We start from the raw sequence: 20,487 nt of genomic DNA on the forward strand, positions 1-20,487 counted from the left end.
GTGTTTCAGCGTGTGGTTTTCCTTTTCATGGTGTGTGTTGGGGGGAGGTATTTGTAGAGACTGTGCTTGTTGGACATTCCTAATCCAGAGACTTGTATCAAAAATGTTCCAAATTTGGAATCTGGTGTGACGCGCGTGCCAAAAAAGGGTTAAGAGTGCCCAAGCATTGTGTTAAATGCTGCTCAGCAGAATGCTCTCTGGCTTTGATGAAAACACAATGCTCCTGGATAGGCAGGGACATACTGTGGGGGAGCGGGGAGACCTAAGGCTCCATTAGATCCTGGGAACCATTCTTGAACAGTAGCAGAAAGTTCGTAAAAGTAACAAGGAGATGCGAGTGCTTCCACTTCTCTGTTTAGTCTGTGCCACCTCAAGGGTCACATTTAAGGTCTGGTAATAGGCACATCCCAGTTGTTTCCCTACCTGGTTCCTTCTGGTACCTTGGGAAAACCCAGCCAGCACTACTCTGTCATCGGGCCTATGAAAATACAAGGCAGGCTTTAAGGACCCCTTGACCATGCCCCGGGTCTTTCCCACTTCTCTCCAACTGGTGGTGGTCCTTCTGAGGACTGAGCATTGGACTGTGATTCACCCTTTTGCCTCTGCTCTCAGTGAGCGCCCGCTGTGATGAGAGAGTAGCTAGTGTTCTGAGTGAGTCCTGAAGGGGACGGTTATGCAAACTCCCTTGGAAAAAAAGTGTTGCTGATAACCCAAGCCAAAGGCAGATAACTTGCCAAGAGCTGGATGAAGCCGTTAACTGGTCCAAATTTCCCACAAATACTATCGCAGTTTGAAGTCTTCCCGATTCCAGCGCACCAGCACCGCACCTGGAATGTTTCCTGAATCCTGGGTGTGGTCTCTCCTTCCCTGCTCCTGAGGGTGGTGGAAACCCCTTACCTGGCTGGGACGAAGTGCTTCAGGGTGAGAATGGGGGCACTCCACTGGCAAAGGGACAAGGAATGAAAGATAACACACAACTTGCATCGTCTGGAGAGTTCTCTGAGAAGGCTGTCTACTGTAAGCTTTCATAACACTTCTGGAAAATCCAGGCCAATTTCTGCCAAAGTCCAGCAGGCAGCTTCAGGAGGCTGCAGATGCTGGAGCCGAGACCCAACTGAGACAGGCAAGGCGGTTTGCAGCCTGGTGTCTAGCTCCACATTCGGCCCCACAAGCCTGTCTGAGAGGGGCAGGGCAATGAAGGCTCCTGAACTCTGCCAGCTTCCTACTCTGGCCAGGTCCTGGCACTGAAGGGACAGATTTTATTTAGACCAGCAGTTTCCAACCTAGTCTGACTGTAAGAATCCCGGAGTCTCAGAACTGTAGAAAGAGACGGAGACCTGAAACCCATGTCTGTCTCTCTGAGAAAGGGTAAGACGAGATTTGCAGCAGGACGCAGTCACTTCCGCCAGTCTCTGGAGGGGGCTCTGAGGTGGCTCCAGGTTGAGAGATGACTGACATCAGGAAAAAAAAAAAAGGGGGAACCTTGTTCTCTTGTGGGATTCGAATACCTGGGCTTCCTGGACACACAGAGATCTCTGCTAAGACTCCAGGCGTCTCTTGGCAGGGTACAAAGAGGGTTTCCAGACCGGGGACAGGGAGTTTGTGAAAGCGCACACTAGGTGAGAGAGGGCTATCTCTGAGGGTTCCAGCTTTTCAAGGTGCCAGGATACATGACAAGGACACAGAGATGCAAGAGAAATACGACAGCCAACTGCACTGCATTTGCCACTGTCCAGCTGGATCCAAGAACCAATGGAACAGAAACAACAGAGCCAGCAACACTTACTGGTGTGTGCTACGTGCTAAGTTAGGGCATCTTTCATTGAGCTTCCTAAACAACCTAATGAGAGGCCAACAGGACCCAGTCTCTCGTCTTTTTCAGGTTAGTAGGCCGAGGGAAAGACTGTGACTACTGGATGTAGACAGTGGGGGCAGGCAGTCTGATTAGGGGGATTCTCTTATCACTGTGTGACTTGTACCCTGGGCTATTCGAGTACCATGGTGACGAGGTGTGGGTGGGGGGTTGGTGGCAGATAGTGTCCTCTCACCAGTGACTGCTGCAGACACTCTTGCCACCCCGAAACAGTTGGCTCATGGCTTTGACACTCAACATTCTTCAACCTAACACAAACACCACAGTCCTTTGAACATATAATGTGTGAACACTCCCGTGTTAATGGCAACTGTGGCATGTGCAATTCCTTCTGAGAGCCACCTTCCTTTTTACCTGTGGCTCCAGGTCAGTGAAGGGGCACCCTGTTACTGAGAGGGAGCTGACATGTGGGCATGGGTGACCATCACGCAGCGTCTCTCGGCTAAGCCCCCCCGGTGCTGGAGTGAGGCATGCATGAATTCCCTCTGTACTGTTAAGGAAGGTTGGGGCCACTGAGAGGCAGTGACCCTGGTCAGGACGTTGTTCTGTGTGTCCCCTCCCACTGGCCCTGGTTGCAGTAGCAATGTACACTCGCACGCTTCCAGCGGACAGCGTCCACAGTCACTTGCCACCCTCTGCCTCACCTGGCAGAGCGTTTGAGCCCTGACAGCTTTAAGGCCTTGCTGAGGAGTGACGGGGGACAGGAGGAGCTTGTAACCATAAAGAAGACTGATTGTGCTAATTGCATAAAGTTCATTTCCCCTTTCTAATAAATATTTACCCTCTAGTGTTTATAACTTTTGTGTTTGGACTTTCTTGAAATGCTTTATTGAATTAAAAACATCACATTACCATTGGCTAAGAGAAGAGACAGTTCTACTTGCCAGTAACTTCTACAACAAATGCCAGCTACCGATGCCAATTTTTTTTGTAGTTCATATTTCCATAGACAGCCCTGAGCCTTACAATACCAGCATTCTGCAGACAGACACAAAAGATTCAACAGTGATGGTATGCGCGGGCCTCCAGAACCCCACGAGCAAAGCTGGTCCCTGTTTTAATGTGTCTTGGTTCTGAGGTATGCAAATGTTCAGGAGAGCAGAAACCTGGTTACTATTTGAAGCGTAGGTAGCTCCTACCACAGATTGCAGCAATGTTTTCCCTATGAGTAAGGGCATGCTTCTTAACTTCTATGGCTCTTAAACCAGCTATGTGCTGTGGGCGCCAGGACAAGAACATACACGGAAGTCTAGTTGCAAGGAGTTCTGCACTCAGAGTTCTACCCAAAGAAGAAAAGGAATTCAGGGCAGCCAGGGCTTCCTACGGTGGGCAGAAGCCAGGCTGCCCGCCCCTCTCCCAGGCTCTGAACATTTAGCGGCAGAGTTATACTTGTCAAAGCTGAGAATTGTAGGACAAGCAGGGAGACAGTGAGGCTTTCAGAGTACAAAAGGCATTTCCTTCTAAGTAACACAATAATGACTGTTTCTGGTTTTTAAAATGTTTAGATTACATTGTGTGTGTGTGCCTGCCTGTGTGTGTACATGTATGCATGTGTATGTATGCATGTGTATGTGCACGTGTGTGTGAGTGTGCATGTGTGCATGTATATGTGTGCACGTGTGAGTGTGCATCTGTGTGTGTGCATGTGTGCACGGGCAAGTATGTGTGTATGAGTGTGCATGTGTGTGTGCATGTGTGTGTGAGTGTGCATGTGTGCATGTGCATGTGTGTATGGGGGGTGTTTGGTTGTACAGGTGCCAGTATGTATGTGTGAAGGTCAGAGAACAAGTTGATAGGGTTAGGGTTAGTTTCCTCCTTCCTCGACACAGATCCTGGGGATTGAACTCAGGTCGTTAGGCTTGGGATGTCGCTGGCCTGTAATAGGTGTTGATGAACACGCAGTATGACAAGGGTTAGCCGGGCATGGAATACTTGCTGTGCTGTTGAAGATGTGGGGGGTACAAATGATACTTTGTGATTTCAGCCATGGCTCTTAGACAGAGTGAAGGTATCTGTGGTTTCTAATCTCAGCACTGCCATGGGAACTGCGAAGGCAGCTGGGGCGCATTGCCAGCCATCGTCCGTGAAGGGGATACTCACTTCTGTGAGAAGAAGCCGGAGGGAAGATTTGCAATCACTTCCCCAGCAAAAATCCAGTAAAACCATCCAAGGGCTTTAGTTCAGGATAATGATGGGGAGATGAGAAATGCCATCTCCAGAGAGCAGGGAGGCCGTACCTGCCTGCCACCTTCGGTCAACACACACTCCAGGCTCAACTTTCAGAAGAACCTTTGTATAACTAGCATCTATGTATTCTCCCTCTAGTGGATCTCTCTCTCTCTCTCTCTCTCTCTCTCTCTCTCTCTCTCTCTCTCTCTCTGTATGCACACATGCACACGATATGAACAGAATGACATATATTTGGAAGTGGAAGGACAGCATGGGGACTCGGTTCTCTCTTTCCACCATGTGGGTCCCAAATTCATGCTGTCTTGCTGGCCAGAGCCTTTACCCACTGAGCGAACTTGCCAGCCCTCAGCGGGGAAACTTGTTCCTCAGAAGGCAGAGAAGGCTCATGGGTAGTGAAGACGCTAGCGTTTGTCTCAGAACGCAATCTACCCAGTTTCTTTCATTCTTTGTTTTAGGTTCTGTATTCCAAAACCAGAAGTACTCCACCCTGCAGCCGCGGTGTCTCGGTTTTATTCCCTGGGCCATGTCCAATCCCTCTTCCAGTTAGTTAGTTTTAGTGATAGGCTTAAAGTTCTAGAAATGTTGGAGACAAAAGACAGACAGGCGCAATACACTCACTTGTCTCATGAATGTTCAGGTGCTTTCCCAAACTTTCCATTGATAGCTCTTCACAGAGACTCAGCCCCGTGGCTGCCATGTCTTCCCCTCAGTCCTAGTCTTCCAGGGAACTCAGGGACTGGGAATCCGGACAGCATTCTCAATTCCCACACAAAGGAATGTAGCTTTTAAGAGAGGTTCCTCCAAATTTTTGAAGTTGTAATTTCTGTATGGTATTCTCTCTCCTAAAATGCCTGTCTAGGAGTGGTTTCTTGTGTTTTATGACATCTAGTAAGTAAGTAGATTTTTTTTTCCTATTAAATGGGACCAAAGTGGTTTGGAGAATGTTGTTTGAGTATTTTGTAGCATGGTTTAAAAAATCTTAAAGTAATATCCCCCCCCTTGTGTGTGTGTGTGTGTGTGTGTGTGTGTGTGTGTAGTTCAGAGCACAATGCTGGATGCTGGTCCTCACCTCCCACCCTATTTGAGACAAGCTCGGTCTTGTTTCCATGTTTGTGTACATTAGGCTAGCTGGCCCATGAGCTTCCATGGATTTTTCAACACCCACATCCAATGTCTTCATAACAGCACCAGAATTACAGATATGCTGCTATGCTGCTGTGTCTGACTTTGATGTGGGTTCTGGAGACCTGGATGCAAAGTTTTTAGACTTGTACAGCAAGCTCGTTTCTTACGGAGCCGTCTCTCTGGCCCATAGCATAGTTCTTTTTGAATCCAGGGGAGATTATTTGAGATGTCATGACAGCTCTTCCAGAGGTCCTGAGTTCAATTCCCAGCAACCACATGGTGACTCACAACCATCCATAATGGGATCTGATGTCCCCTTCAGGTGTGTCTGAAGACAGTAACAGTGTACTTACATACATGGAATAAATAAAATAAATCTTTTTTAAAAAAAGAATATATATCTAAACTCCATCCTTATGTGTTCTGCTGCTTAATACCCTTAAAAGAAGCAAAATATAGTTGCATGCATTTTCCCCTGCTAACTCATTGCTTTGTAACTGATATTGTCAGTCTTTACTAAATCTGTGTTGTTTTAAGCACCAGACACACAATTGTACCCACCATTACATATAGCGCTTCTTTCCTCCACACAGCTATTATAAAGTTGAATGTGAATAGCACAGCAAGGAGCTGGGGCTGAGCACAACAATTACCAACAAAGTGACAAAAGTTATTTAAAAATGTGTAGTTGCTCATTTCTGGGATTTTCTACTTAGCATTTTTGGACTGTGGTTGACTGTGGTAATGAAACCTTGGAAAATAAAGTGTAGTCAAAGAAGGGCTACTTTATTCCTCCTTGTGCCTAAAAATCTCGCAGCACCACACTTCCACTGCTTTCTTTCTGGCAAATGTCATAGGTCATATCTTTGAGTGAATTAGTTTCCAATGGAGAATCTCACATTCTATTGCTGATAAAAAACAAAAGACTAGTTTAAAACAACACAGCCGCCTGGTAGTTCTGGAAGTCAGAAGTCTAAAATCGCTCTCACAGGGTTAATGTCATCTGCAAGCCTGGCTCCTTCCTAAGGTGGGAGGTGTTTCAGCCTCTTCTGCTGACTATCTAGAAGAACCCATGTCCTGTCTCATGCCCGCTCCTGGACCAACCTCCTGCTCCTACTGCCACTTTATCACCCAGTCACTGTGCATCCTTTTGGATGACACTTCTGACTCCATCAGATCAGCAGAGATAATCAGGACAATGCCCCCATCTGAGGATGACAAGTCAAATTTGAGACATCTCCTACACTGTGGACAGCAGGCAGAGGCTTTGGGGTTTTGTACATGGGGTCTACCACAAGAACATTCTTGTTCTTTTAGTAAAATTATCAATGTTATTTTAGAGACATGTTTAGGTGTTTATATAAACCACATGTTTTACCAACTTAGAGGCTAGCTCTGGGACTCTTAATTCCCTTTTAAAAACAGGTTTTCAGGCTGGAGAGATGGCTCAGCAGTTAAGAGCACTGACTGCTCTTCCAGAGGTCCTGAGTTCAATTCCCAGCAACCACATGGTGGCTCACCATCTGTAACAGGGATCTGATGCTCTCTTCTAGTGTGTCTGAAGACAGTGACAGTGTACCCACATACATGAAATAAATTAAAAAATCGTAAAAACAAACAAATTTTTCTCTCAATATCTTTCTTTTGCAGAAAGGAACACATTATTTCTCATAGTGCAGGTCCGTGCCTGATGTGTTTTACAGCTTGTTATAATAGAAAACCTGTATGTCACAATTACTTCTGAGAGATAGTTTTGCTGGGTATAGAATTTTATATTAATAGATGTCTTTCTTTCAATACTGTAAGAGACTGCTCTACTCTTTGTTTGAATTGTTTATAATGAGCAATGTATTCACTGTATACTTGTCTTTAATGATCTGACTGATTTTAAGATTTTTATCTTTAATACTGCTTTTGTATTATACTTATTTATTCATTTGTGTGTGTGTGTGTGTGTGTGTGTGTGTGTGTGTGTGTGTGTGTGTGTATTTGCACATGTGGAAGAAGGTTCTCTTCTACCAGTGTGGGTCATGGGGATAATTCGGGTCAGAAGACTCTGCAGCAAGTTTCTTTACCCATTAAACTCTCTTGCTGGAACCTATTACTACTTTAAAATAATTTAATCACAATGAATGTTAGTCTGGATTTCCTTGTTTCTTGTATTTAGAAGTTGACCTTCTTTGACCTGTTCCCTGAAATGTTTTCATTGAATTTGGCAAGTTCCAGTCACTTGCCATTCTCACCTTCTCTTCATCTCCTTTGGGTGATAACTTTTGAATTTAGTAGGATGTTTTGTTTTCAGTCTTTTTTCCTTCTTAGTGTTTCATATTTAAATAGTTTTGGTTGGTTTGTATCTAAACATACTAACTCCCTCTCTTATGATGTCTAATTAACCACCAGTCTTGCTTGGGAGATCCTTCATCTAAGACTTTGCAGTATTCCTTTCCAGAGGTGCCAGGTAGATAACATTTCCATAGTCCAAAATGTGTCCTATTACTATAATTGTTATTCTAATGTCTTGTGTCATTTCTGAACCAGTTTTATTGACTCTCCCTCAATATGGATGCATGGCTGTCAAGATTCTTTTCTTTTTAGTGGATACTGGACATTGTAGTTTTGTTTTTTTGAGTAATGAGTAGTTTTGTTTTTCTGTTATCTGAATTTTGTTCTAAGAATCGGTTAGTATTAAAAAAATTTTAAATGCATATGAAATGCATTAACACACATATATGTATATTATATATATACAACGTATGCACATGTGCAAAATCCAGAGATAAGCCTTCCTCCATGCCCTTCTGCAAGCTGTGGAGTTATAGACTCATGCTGCCACACCTGGCATTAATGTGTGCAATGGGGAACCAAACACGGGTTCTCAGGCGTGTACAACAGTGCTTTACTGAGTGGGTCATCTTCAAAGCCCATGAATCATGCAAATTAATTGCAAGTTTGATCCTCTCAGATCTTGAAGCTTAGCATTTTACTGGAAGGCTGACATTGCACTGCTCCTGATACCAAACCTGATGTGCTCTACATGATGCTTACAAGAGGCCCTGGGAGGCTTCCCTCTAACAGTTAGGATAGTTATTGGTAGAGCCTTGAGAAGTTTTTTCCCATGCATATACTGCACTAAGCTGAGTAGTCAAGGGGCAACCTCTATAGGTCTCCAAGGTTCTCTGTAGGTCTGTTAAGGTTCAAACGTAAACCATCTCCGATGTGTTTGAACACCTGGTCTCCAGATGGTAACACTGCTCTGGGAACTTGTGAAACTTTTGGGATATAGAATGAAAGTAGGTCATTGCAGGAGAGCCTTGAAGGTTACACCCACCCCTGATAGATAACTGAACAATTCTGCTTCCTGATCCACTAGTACGTAAGGAGCTAACGGCTCATGATCCTCCTGCTACAAATGGATGCCTCTGCTAACATGCCTTCCCTCATAATGGACTAACTGTGAAATAAGGAGCCCAGGTAAACCCCATCACCCACAGGTTGTTTCTGGGAGGAGGGTCATTTCGTCACAGGGATGAGAAAAGTAGTGAATAAAACAGCTCTTCCATCTGTGAGTTCCACAGACTCTTGGAAGGCTGGTCCTCTGTTAACCACTGCAGCTCTCTTCTGTTTCTCCTCCCTCTGTGTAGACCGAGGGTGGACTAGGTCTTAGGTGAGCAAAGCCACGGGGCTCCTCCATCTATTTCAGACCTCTCAGTCATTGAAGGCCTTGGCTGTTTGATCACCAATGTCTCGAAAGCTCACCATTTAATATGTTTAATTATTTCAAATGGGAGAGGAAGCAGTCAGAAACAGTAAGCATCTGGAAGCAGGGCTTTCCTAGAAGGGCTCTGGAAAGGTAACAAGAATATAATCTGAAATACCTTGTAGCAGTCGGGGTTTTGTGTGGCAGTCCAAGGAAAGTGTTCAACCCGGGAAACTGTGAGCCCCCTGTACATGTGTGTCCCCTTTTCTGTCAGCTCACCCTGTAAGGTTGTGTATTTACCTCACAGGTCAGGAAAACGGCTTCTGTCTAGTCCCTGACTCACCGATCCTACGCTGGCTGGGGCAGCTCTGCCTGACTCACTTTATCCACCAGTCCTGAGTCAAACCCTTTGGGGGACAAAGTAACCACCGTCTCCAGGTCTTTCCTTCTCCACTCCAGTTTTTAGCCCTCTTCTTTAGCTGGGCAGGATCTGGTGATTTCACTCCATTTTCAAGAAGTGTGATTAGATTTCCTCTATCGTAAAGAGTTCATGCCAAAACACCAGGCTATGAGTGGCAGTAGCCCCACAACATCCCCTCTAGAGTGATTCATGTACAGGGCTGTGAATGGACAGATGCTTGCAAATGTGTGTGTGGGATGTTCTCATGATAGGTTATATGGGGCACACCTGTGCAAGTACCGTGAGGATGTGTACACAAGGACATACCCTCATGCCTGTACATATACACGGCCACATGCATGTCTATGTCTGAACATCCATGACCTCCAGGCCTGCAGAGAGACTACTGGGTTTGTGCATCTTCCTTAGTGTGCCCTTCCCTGGTTGCTTACCTCCATGTTTTTGCAGAAGGTAGCATTGGTGCCAAACAGAATCTGGCACTGCTCGTTGGCGCTGTAGTGCATGCCTGGCAGCTTGTGTGGAAGGCGTAGGGCATGCTGGCTCCTGGGGTCAGTGATCAGTAAACATGTACTGACTTTGGATCTGAAAAAGACAAGAAGTAGGTCAGTCTCCAAATGTTCTAGCCCCATCTTTGTTCTGAGTTTTCAGCCTTTGAGGAGGACGTGCCTCAGATGATTCATGGGACAATGGCCTCGGCACTGGGCACCGGGGATTACCCTTCTGAAAAGGGTGCATGAGTTTGTTTAATATATGGCTAAATGTGGGTCTCTTCTCTGAAGACAACACAGAGCTGACCACTTGGTAGAACCCTGGGAACAGCTCTGACGAAGCAAGTGGACTTCCTTAGGAGAGTTTGAAAAGTTCTTTTCGAAATTAGGATACTCTAAATTGCCTAAGAAAATGGCTTTGAGCAAAAGAGGAGGACAAATTAAGGTTATTTTATTTTAAAGAAACCCAAAGTGCTGATTCCTGAAAGCATGAAGTCTCTTTGAGGGGTTGCTGGGCCAAAGCAAGGATGTCAGATTTGAGGTCTCACCCAACCATACCTCCTGCTATCACAGAAGGCGGGCCAGGGGCTCACTCTGTCAAGAACTTCCAGATTTCAACCAGGAAGAGAATGCTCATTTACAGTGGGATATACATTTCCCCAAAAGGGGCTGCTAGCAGATAAAGTACCCAATGCTTTTATTTTCTAACCTTAAAACAAGGCAGATGAAACCAAACACTTGCCAAACCCTTAAAGGAAGAATGTAACCTATCTATCTATCTATCTATCTATCTATCTATCTATCTATCTATCTATCTATCTATCATCTGTCTGTCTATCTGTCTGTCTGTCCATCCATCTACAGCTGAGGCTAGTCCATAGCTTCCATTTGTCCCCAGTGAGAGCACTACTCACCTGAGCAAATATACAGTGGCCATTTGTCATCCTGACCCTTCAGGGTGATAGGGAAAAACATCAAGTGACCTACAGTACTTTATTATGAGTCAGTAATTACAATACTCCATGGAAGTAGACAATCTTAAAACGAGTATGTTCATTTCTAAGCCTATACTAAACAACTTTTCCATCCACAGGAAACAAGTAGAAGACCAGTTAACTACTTTAGCCCACATTCCTTGGGCACTGTCAAATAGAGTCTTGGGTCTTGGGTCTATCTAACTCCACCCTCCAGTGGAACTTCATGTAGATTGTGGATCAACACAATGAAGTAGAGAAGCATTCAGGACTCATAAATTAACATTGTAAATACAGCCCTAAGACCAACAGGGGCCATGGGCACGCTTGTTTTCACATGGGTCTAAAACTAGATTAGAAGCTGTTCCACAAAAATCTGAGAACTAAGAAGTATAGACATTCTCTAGGAAGAAAGGGCTAGTAAGAGAAACACACCCTTTCCCCCACAAAGGAGGCAAGTGTGCAAACCCATTCCCAGCAAACTCAGTCCCCATCAAGGGAAGCGGCATCAGTAAGTAGCAAGTTCTCAGTTCTACAACAGCCAAGTTGTCCCTACAGTGGTGTCCATTCATGGTTACAGATCAGCAGAGAAGGGCAAGACAGAGTCACTGGGTTGATATTTCATTCACCATTCATTCAATGTCTCTTACTGGACACCAACATCAAACCAGCTACAACCTCAGGAAGAGACCTTGGCCCATCATAGGACACTCTGCACTGAACACATCCCAAACCAGATGAGAATTCATCCAAAGATTCATTTCTCACACTGGCTGAGTTGCCCATTTTGGTCTTCGGGAGAAACGTTCTATTGTTGACATTACAGAACGTGCTCAAGGACTTACTTGAGAAAGTTCTCAAGGTCATCTCGACTACAGGACGACCAAGAGAGGTCGCTGGGATTCCGGCCTTTCACCCACTCTCCCGACATGATGTGTGACCGGCCAGCACAAGATGAGTGGTCATCATCGTGGTTCATTCCCAAACTGTTCAAGGAGAAAGAGGAAGAGTATGAGATGTTATGCCTCACCATGCCTCATTTCTAGGCTCTGGGTCAAGTTTCAGTCAAGTTTTAAGTACAAAGAGTGATGTAGGTCGGATGATAATGTTCTCACCCTAAAGACCACAGTCAGGAGTTTATACAGAAGATGAAGTGGTTTGACTACAGAATGTATGAAGAATGAGTCAATAAACGAATTCCTAAGCATGATAATTAATGACGTTCCAGTTAATAATGCCCAACCTTCTGATGAGCTGACCTGGCATCTCACATTAAATGTCATTATGTTAGTGCTCATTAGAAATGAACCACACTGTGCTTAGAGCCAGTGGAAAACATCAGAGACTGAGTTTCTGGAGACTATGGCCTCAAGGCTTCCAACTCAAGGACAACTGTGACTTTGTTATTCTTCATAACTTTCCGTATGTTTGTACATTTACTGAAAAATGTCCCCATCCACAAGAAACACGGGAGAAGAGTCAGAGTGACCCTGTGTCTCATCACTCTGTGTTCCCTGGGTCCATGACCTTGCTTGTCAACTGTTGCTGAAGGATGATAGAGGTCCCTCTATGCTGGAGTCCCACCAAATACTGACCTAAGCACTGCTCTTAGTTTATCCATATGCCCACAGTGTGGCAAGCTGAGCTGAGGAGTACACAAGATCACAAGGTCACAAGATCAGCTTGTTCACAGCTTGCTGATAATGACTTCCAGGAGAGAAACCCAGTGTATTTTTAATTCATCGAATAATATTAGATGTTTCTCAAGTGCCAGAGAATGTGCCTGAAGAAGACCGGATGGACAAAAGATGTCATCCCTAAGTCAAATCACCATCAGTCCAGGAGAAGAGGTGATGATTGGCAGGGGTTCCAAATGCTTACTCTGGGCTACTCTTCCCTATTCATCTCCAGCATCCTTTATCACCTCTCAATTTATCCTGACTGCTACTTCATGCTGAAATCTACCAAGGATGTCACCCTGTCCTTTCTGCATCCTCATTAGCCACTGCTACACATGTTTGCGTACAGATGCTACCCTGGCCTGACCCTAGCCAAAGCCACATCCTCTGGAGAACATACTGCCTGGAGCTCATGGCCAGCATGGTTTATCCATCCCTTCCCAGCAGCTGAGGATGGTTAACTATAGTCTCCGACCTTACATGCCAGTGACATCTATAACCTCAGTTCATACATGGGATTTCATGGTGTATTAAGCAATGAAATATGAGAGCAAAGGTAAAGTTGTTTTCATGAAACCTAATTTGGCCGATAACTAAAATATATGGATACTACGTTTTACGGGCAGGAGACCAGTAAGGATGAAGAATAAATCATAGACATCTGGCCCCCGACTGCTTCAAGAGAACCTTTATCTTCCTGCTACTTATAGAAATACATATATGAAGGAGACTAGAGTGGCTACAGAGGTAATTTGGTGGCAGGACACTGGCTTAGCATACACAAGTCCTTGGGTTCAATGAGAGAAAGGGGAGGGGGAAGGAACAAAGAAATGTATAAAAGGATGGGGAGAAATAGGGGTCAGTAGGAGGCAGGGATCCTATAGTAAGTCCTGATTGGCAGGTACCCTTAGCAGAAAGAATTTTCCATCAACCACAAAACGCACACCTCCCTCCCCCCACCAAACAAAACAAAACCACAGGACAAAGACTACCAAACAAATGAACTATTTATGATATATTGAAACATTTTTTACTAAACTATGACACAGAATGCATGTTTTATAAACTTTAAGTTAAATTGTTTAAAGCATCTAAGTATAATTTTTAAATGTTTCTCTGCCTGGACCAGTTTTGCAGGTAACTGGTTAGCCGGGCCAGCTTGTGTTGGACCAGAAGAGCTGGTGCTGCTTCCTCTTGCTGCTGCTGCTGGCCTTTGCCCCTTACAATGCTCTTTACAGAGCTCCAGAGGCTGCCAAATTGAGAGCCTCCCCTTGCTAAGTCTGCCCTTACCGCAGCTTCACCGGTAAATATTTACCAGATGGATTACCTATTTGATATCACACAACGCGCTCCAAGTATGAGAGACTCATCTTTGTGTCAGTTGTGCTCACAGGATGAGAACCACCTCTGGTTGGGTAATCTCCATCTACCTGGGTGGGGCTCACTCTCCCAAATGTTAGGGGTCAAGGGAAACCTAGGAGATGGTTGAATAGTCCTGTCCAATAAGAGTGATTCAGATACAGTCCTATGGTCATTTAGATGTATAGAGTGAGTTCTCTGTTTCAATGCAACTCCTCTGTTTTTCTTTTTTCCCTTTTTAATAAGCTTTTCAGTTTGGTGGGCAACAGAAAGCCTTTACTTATCTATAAGTACATGGGAAAGGAACTTTCAAATAAAGTTTCGCTTAACAGGCTTATTTCTTCTTGAGGTTTGCTTTGTATGTGTTTGAGACATGATTTCAAAGCACTAGCTGGCCTAGAACTCATTCTATAGAGGCAGGGATCCATCTGCCACTGCCTCCTAAGTGCTTGGATTAATGGTGCCCAACACCATGCACCGACTGAAACCAATAAACTTGAGACAATTTTATTTTGCGTTATTGGATTTGAGCTCAGGGCCTTGCACAGGGTAGGCAAACGTCTTACAATGGAGCCACATCTTCAGTCTGAAGTTTTCTAACATTTTTTTTTTGTACGGCAAGGGATTTTGACATTCTTGCTCTAAGTTCCTGGGTATTTAATCTCATAGTGTTAATTATGGGCCATGATTGGCTCTCAGAACTTACTCACCTTGCAGCCGAATGCATGGCTTGTCTCTCCGCTGACCACCAGAAGTGAACCATACAGCCTGCTCTTACTGCCGTTGGGTCATTTCACTTAGCACGGTAGATTCACAGCCTTCCTACTGCTGCGACCCTCTAGTTCAGTTCCTCAGGATGTAGAACCCCCAACCACAACATTGTCTTCATTGCAACTTCATAACTGTGACTCGCTACTGTTATGAACTGTAGTGTAAATATTTGACAAGCCGGATATCTGATATGCAGCCCCCAATGTTGAGAAACATTGACTTAGCATGATATGAGAGGTTTATTTACGAAATGCATAAGCAAGCCCTATAAGTCAATTGAAAGCAGAATCCCCTGATGACCTGACTTTGAAATGCAGGCTAAAGACTTGAACAGCCATTTCTTCAGAGACGATATATAAAAGTCACCAGGGCTGTGAAAGAGATGCTCTTGATGACAGCTGATTTGCGTCAGGAAGAGGCAAACCATCCCATGAGGGACTTTCACCTATGCCTGTCGTGATGAGGCCAGTGCCTACGATGATGTGGGGTGCCTCAAATCCTGCACCTGACGGTCAGGATGCAAGTCAGAGTAACTTCTGTTGTGGAAAACAGCATGGAGGTGTCTAAAAAAGAATAAACACAGAACCACAACACTAGTGTATGATCCAGCTATTTCATTTCTGGGTGTTTCTCCAAAAGGGTAAAATTTAGATCTCAAGAGATCTGCACTCCCATATCCCTTTTGGCACTGGTGACAACAGCTAACCTGGAAACTGCCTCAATGTCTCTGTCGGTTGGCTTTTTGTCTGTTTGACACAAGCTAGGGGCATCTGGTAAAAGGGGACCTCGAGGGAGAAAAGCGCCTCCATCAGACTGGACTGCGGGCAAACCCGTGGTGCATCTTCTTGAAGGATGTGGGGGGGCCCAGCCCACTGTGGCTGGTATCACCCCTGAACAGATGGTCTGGGGTTATATAACAAAGTAGGATGAATATCTCTCTCCTTAGCAAGATCACGTTCAAGGGAGGGAGGGACCCAGTGTGTGATGTACACTGGTACTCTGAGGACTAACTCAAGGCCTCTGACTGCCTAACTCATTTCCCTTTCAGATCCCCTACCACAGAGGAGCCCATTCTAGTGATACAACCCCAAGGAAAGAACACCTTGCCAGTCATAGCACGGAAAACATGGCAAACGTCACCCTATTTGGCATCCGTTGACGACACACAACCTTCTCTTATTTTAAGAAATGGTTAAGTCCCTCTAGCAACCTCAGCTCTGCTTATAGGAGCCTCTCTACAGTCTCTCCCCTACCCTCTGTCAATAAGCAGCCCAAAGCAGTGGCCCCTTCTGTCTCTTGGAGTGGGCCACAGTCCTATGGAGAACCAACACTCCAGGCAACCTGATCTCCCACTGTCCTTTGTCAATTAACATACACCCTCCCCAGCCGGCATCTCCCAAGCAGCCACCACAATATGTCTTCTTCTTCTTTTTTTTTTTTAATAATTAATATAATTGCAAAGAGGTTGCAAATTAAAAACTTCACAGAGAGAGTGGCCACACCCAGAGTTTATACATCTCAATGAACTCTATATAGATAACTCTACTCTTTGATCCAGCTGTTTCACTTTGATCCAGCTGTTTCACTCTGGGGTTTATACTCAGAGAAATCCAGACCTTGCCACAGAGGTGTGTGCATATCCACGTCGACTGTTGCTTTAGTCACTAGAGCAGAGAAATGGAGCCAACCCAGCTGTTCTCCAACACAAGAACAGAGGATGGAAACCAAATACATATGTAAAATAGAATATTTAGCTCCAAAGAAAACTGAAACCACAGAATTTTCAGGAAAATGAATGGTGAACGGATTTATGATGTCTAATATTAAATGTCATACAATCTCATGAAGAAGAACATTTTCATATACAGATCCTAGTCTACAGTATCCATGGAAAGACGAAGATGTGACCATGTGGGTGCACTGTAACGTATAGAACGGAGATCAGGAAAGCAGAGATGGGGTGATCAGAATGACAGATGCGGGGATGGGCTCACCAGTCATGAAACAGGATATAAGGGTAATTGTTTTCCTAGTTTTAATTCCATCATGGATTTTTCTTTGTTGTTGTTGTGTGGTGGACAAGTGCATGACAATATATTTGATAGTAGGATGGTTTCCAAGGGAGGATATTGCTGATCCCTTGGTCTCAACCAGGATGGAAGATTATGCCTGGGACCACATCCAACTTCCTATGGTGATTAAGTCAGTTATAAATGGAAAGAGGTTCCTTGCCCCTTGCTATCAAATGGCCCTGGCCAGAGAACCTGGTGGCTTAGGAGACACACAGGGCCATTATGCAAGCTCTCAGACAAGCTGATGGCATGGTCAGTCGGTCCACAGGCTATGTTCCTGATAGCATTGATCTCAACAGGAGCGGGACACTCACTGTGAATACTCCCCCTTAATGGCCCTCAGCAGCGGCCTTCCCAAAGGAATGTTCTAGTCAGCAGGGCCAGCTAAGAGTGGGATTTTGGCTTTCAGGGGGCTCGTATTTAACACACATCACACAGTTGATCTGGTTTGAATCCTTCAAAGGCTAAGTAAGTGTCTCATAAGTTTACAGTTAGATGAATTGGCAGTGGGCGGGTGTCCTGGTCCTTGAGGTTTATATAAACTACTGTTTAGGTTATTTTTAGTTTAAATTAAAGATTACCTGACTGAAAATTCCATGTTATTTTAGGTTTGTCTCCCAGGGCATGTATTATTTCTGGCCACGTTATATTTAACGAAAATGCGTGGCATTAAGGACACAGTCATTTTAACTCTAAATGACTATGAGGTGGAGGGCACAGATGGGCCTCATGCCTCATATGTCAGACACGATAATAAGTTAATGGCCTTGGGAGGATCTTATCTTAGACAAAATAGCACACCTCTTCTGGATTTGCTACAAGAAATCTCAAGGCACACCACGGAGGGAGTCGAGAAAGAACGCCTGCAACGCGCTATACTGGAGACTGAACCCGCCAGAGGAGATAGCTAGGGGTTTTAGACCCCGTGCAGCTGCCATACTGGAAGCTTCGGATTCAGCAGTCTCTGAGCTGATCTGTCCTTCAAAACCTCTCAGACTTTGATGAAAGGGAACAGCAGTCAGGTCTGGCCTTTCCTCAACTGGCCTTGGTCTGGGGAAACAAATGCCAGAGGTGTTGGGAGGAAGAGGCCAGCGAATGGCTCGAAGGAGACAGCCCCTCCATCAGATGGGGTCAATAGCAGACTGGTGTTTCTGGTATTCTCTACAATTAGGTAATAATCACGGTAGGCAAACATGGATGATCTATGTGTAAAGTATACTGACTATTTCAGAAGATGTGAGACGTGAGTCATGTGTGCACATGCTTCTGTTTTTACACTGCATTTACAAATACATAAAAGGCACTCACAAGTGGGCTTCTAATTCCAGCTTAACAAAACCCTAAATAATTATGTTGAGATATAGAAATAGGTGCAAAGGAAGGACAAAGGGTCTGTCCCGTCTCTTAGTCAGTGACACTTCTGCACCTCAAATTTGCTCATCCCTGACTACACACAGGGTAGCCACATCTAGCTATTCATTCAGTGTACAGTTGTCAAATGCTTTCTGCTAGAAAGACACAGGCCTAAAGTGCTAGGCGCATGGAGCTCCTTTTCTAAAGTAGTGGTTCACCACCTGTAGGTCCTGGTATCAGAATGGGGCTCACATTTCAGGTAACCTACAGATCAGATAGTTACACTGCAATTCATAACAGTAGCAAAATTATAGTTATGAAGTAGCAACGAAATGATTTTATCATGGGGGGTCACTGTAACAGGATGAACTGTATTAAAGGGTTGCAGCATTAGGAAGGTTGAGAACCAGTGCCCTGGAGGAACTGAGTTAACAGGACATTGTAACTATGAAGAACACAGGGACTTCATTTATTTTAGGCACATTTATCCACGGGAGTAAAGGAATTAAGTAGCCTCTTGGTTGCCAACTCAGGTGCCCCGAAGGCATCATGGCACAGGAGACAGGTACAGTAACTTAGAAGAAATGCTCAGGGTGGGGCTAAGAGATGGCTCCTTTGTAAATGCTGATCACATAAGCATGAGGACCCAAGTCCAAGTTCAGAGCACTCATGTAAGAGCTAGCTGTGGCTATGCCCCTGTAACTCCAGTGGTTGGAGGCAGGAGGATTGCTGGGTTTTGCAGATTAGCCAACATAGCCCTAAATCAGCAAGCTCCAGATTAAGTAAGACCCTGTCTGTGTCTTACAGGGATATAGCGTGCACAGGACAGATTGGGACACTAGACATCTTCCTCTGGCCTCTGAAGGCACCCACAGGCAGATGTACCTGCACATATATGCACATCTACACACACACAGACACACAGACACACACACACACACACACACACACAAAGACTATATGCATATATACATATTCATACACAAAACCAGTTTATTGCAATCATTCACACAGACTACATGTATGTACATATATGCATTATTATAATAAACTGGTTTTGTGTCAACCACCTAAATATAGCAACTTTGATTCCCAAGAAGCTTAGATTTAACACTCACCCCAATGCTAGTAAATTCTAGATCTCTCAGCCAATGGGAAAGGGGATGGTTGTGATGCTGGTTGATTTATTAAGAACCCCAAACTCAAAATGAGATGGGAACCTAAGGCTAGCAAGGGGCATAAGACGGGACCATATCCCTGCTCCCACTTCAGACTCCGTGCTGCTCAGTGGTGCAGCCTTTTAATGGGCATGGGAATCCAGACCCCAGCATTTCCTGTCTCTTTCTTCAAAGGCCAGTGAAGAAGGGGATTAGCTGACAATGGGGAGGGGCTACAGAAAGGGGGAACCTGCTGCCTCCCAAAGTTCAAAGGCTGAGACATCAAAGGGCACAGGATGCTTTCGGCAGTAGTAATCCTGAGGACAGGGGACTTCCTGTTCCTAATGACTGTCACCTCCTTGCCTTTTTTGAAACCAATCATCAGGGGGGCTTTATGGATTCATTATTTGGATTCTGCCTTTTCTATCCTGCCAGGAAGGTTGAGAGGACGTGGGAAGGAGACTATGTATTCATTCTGCCCCTTCCCAGGCTATGAAATGCTCATCGAAGGCCATAGAGAAGCCTCAGCACATTCATGATCCTCAGGATCCCCACAGGTCTCTGACCAGGGCCTTGGTTCATGCCTTTGGCTCACACTGAGCCCAGTCGCACTCTAAGCCTGGTTTACAGGTCTTTCCCTTATTCTTGTGAGAGTTGGGGTATGACCCTGAACTCTGATCACCATAGTCCTTCTCTTCACGACTCTCTGAGTCACCCTGGAGGCAGGAGTTGTCATTCTGTCTTAGAGCTGAGCAGCTCAGAAACGTGTGATAGCCTGGCCCAAAGCTAACCACACAGAGGAGCTGGCAAGCATTGACAAACTGTGGGAACTCAGACTAAAAAAACCCAAAAAACCAAAAACCAACAAACAAACAAACAAACAAAACAAAGCAGTCTGGCTAGACCTCAGAATTTCTTTGAAAGGTTTTTACCCTCTTGAGGGGTGCTGTCCCCTTTCCCTATATTTCTGAAGTAGGTGGGTATTTCTTGGGATCACCTTACCACAGAATGTAGGGAACACACTTCTCCAGGTTATACAGGTCAAAGGCCACAGCTCCAAGTGGAGGTGAGGGGGTGACGTGGGGGTGGGGGATATGCTGTGTTCCATCAAGGCTCTGTTCTGTGTGACCCTCTATTCTTATAATTTTCAATGAGTAAGTTTATTAAATAAATAGATGGCCAATGTAAAAGAGATAGGCAGCCAGCCAGCCAAACATCTAGCTACACAACATAGCAAAATATCGTCAACTTGGGAGCTCAAAACACCCACAGAAACCAGCTGGGGAAGTTGAAACTGTGGACTGCAGTTCCCCATTGATTTTTTCCTC

The 20,487-nt window shown here is 45.0% G+C and overlaps 1 protein-coding gene across 1 annotated transcript in view; it reads right to left on the reverse strand.

Annotated features, from left to right (window-relative positions):
* Window positions 1–20,487, reverse strand: part of Adamts17 (ADAM metallopeptidase with thrombospondin type 1 motif 17) — a 315,106-nt gene that overhangs the window by 146,154 nt on the left and 148,465 nt on the right. The window contains exons 9-10 of the mRNA XM_032893438.1: window positions 11,614–11,754; window positions 9,738–9,888 (exon numbers count right to left, since the gene is read on the reverse strand). Of these exons, the coding sequence (XP_032749329.1) occupies window positions 9,738–9,888; window positions 11,614–11,754 (292 nt within the window). The remainder of the gene's footprint in view (window positions 1–9,737; window positions 9,889–11,613; window positions 11,755–20,487) is intronic.

Source organism: Rattus rattus, chromosome 2, assembly GCF_011064425.1.
Source record: "Rattus rattus isolate New Zealand chromosome 2, Rrattus_CSIRO_v1, whole genome shotgun sequence".
NCBI classification, from domain to species: domain Eukaryota; kingdom Metazoa; phylum Chordata; class Mammalia; order Rodentia; family Muridae; genus Rattus; species Rattus rattus.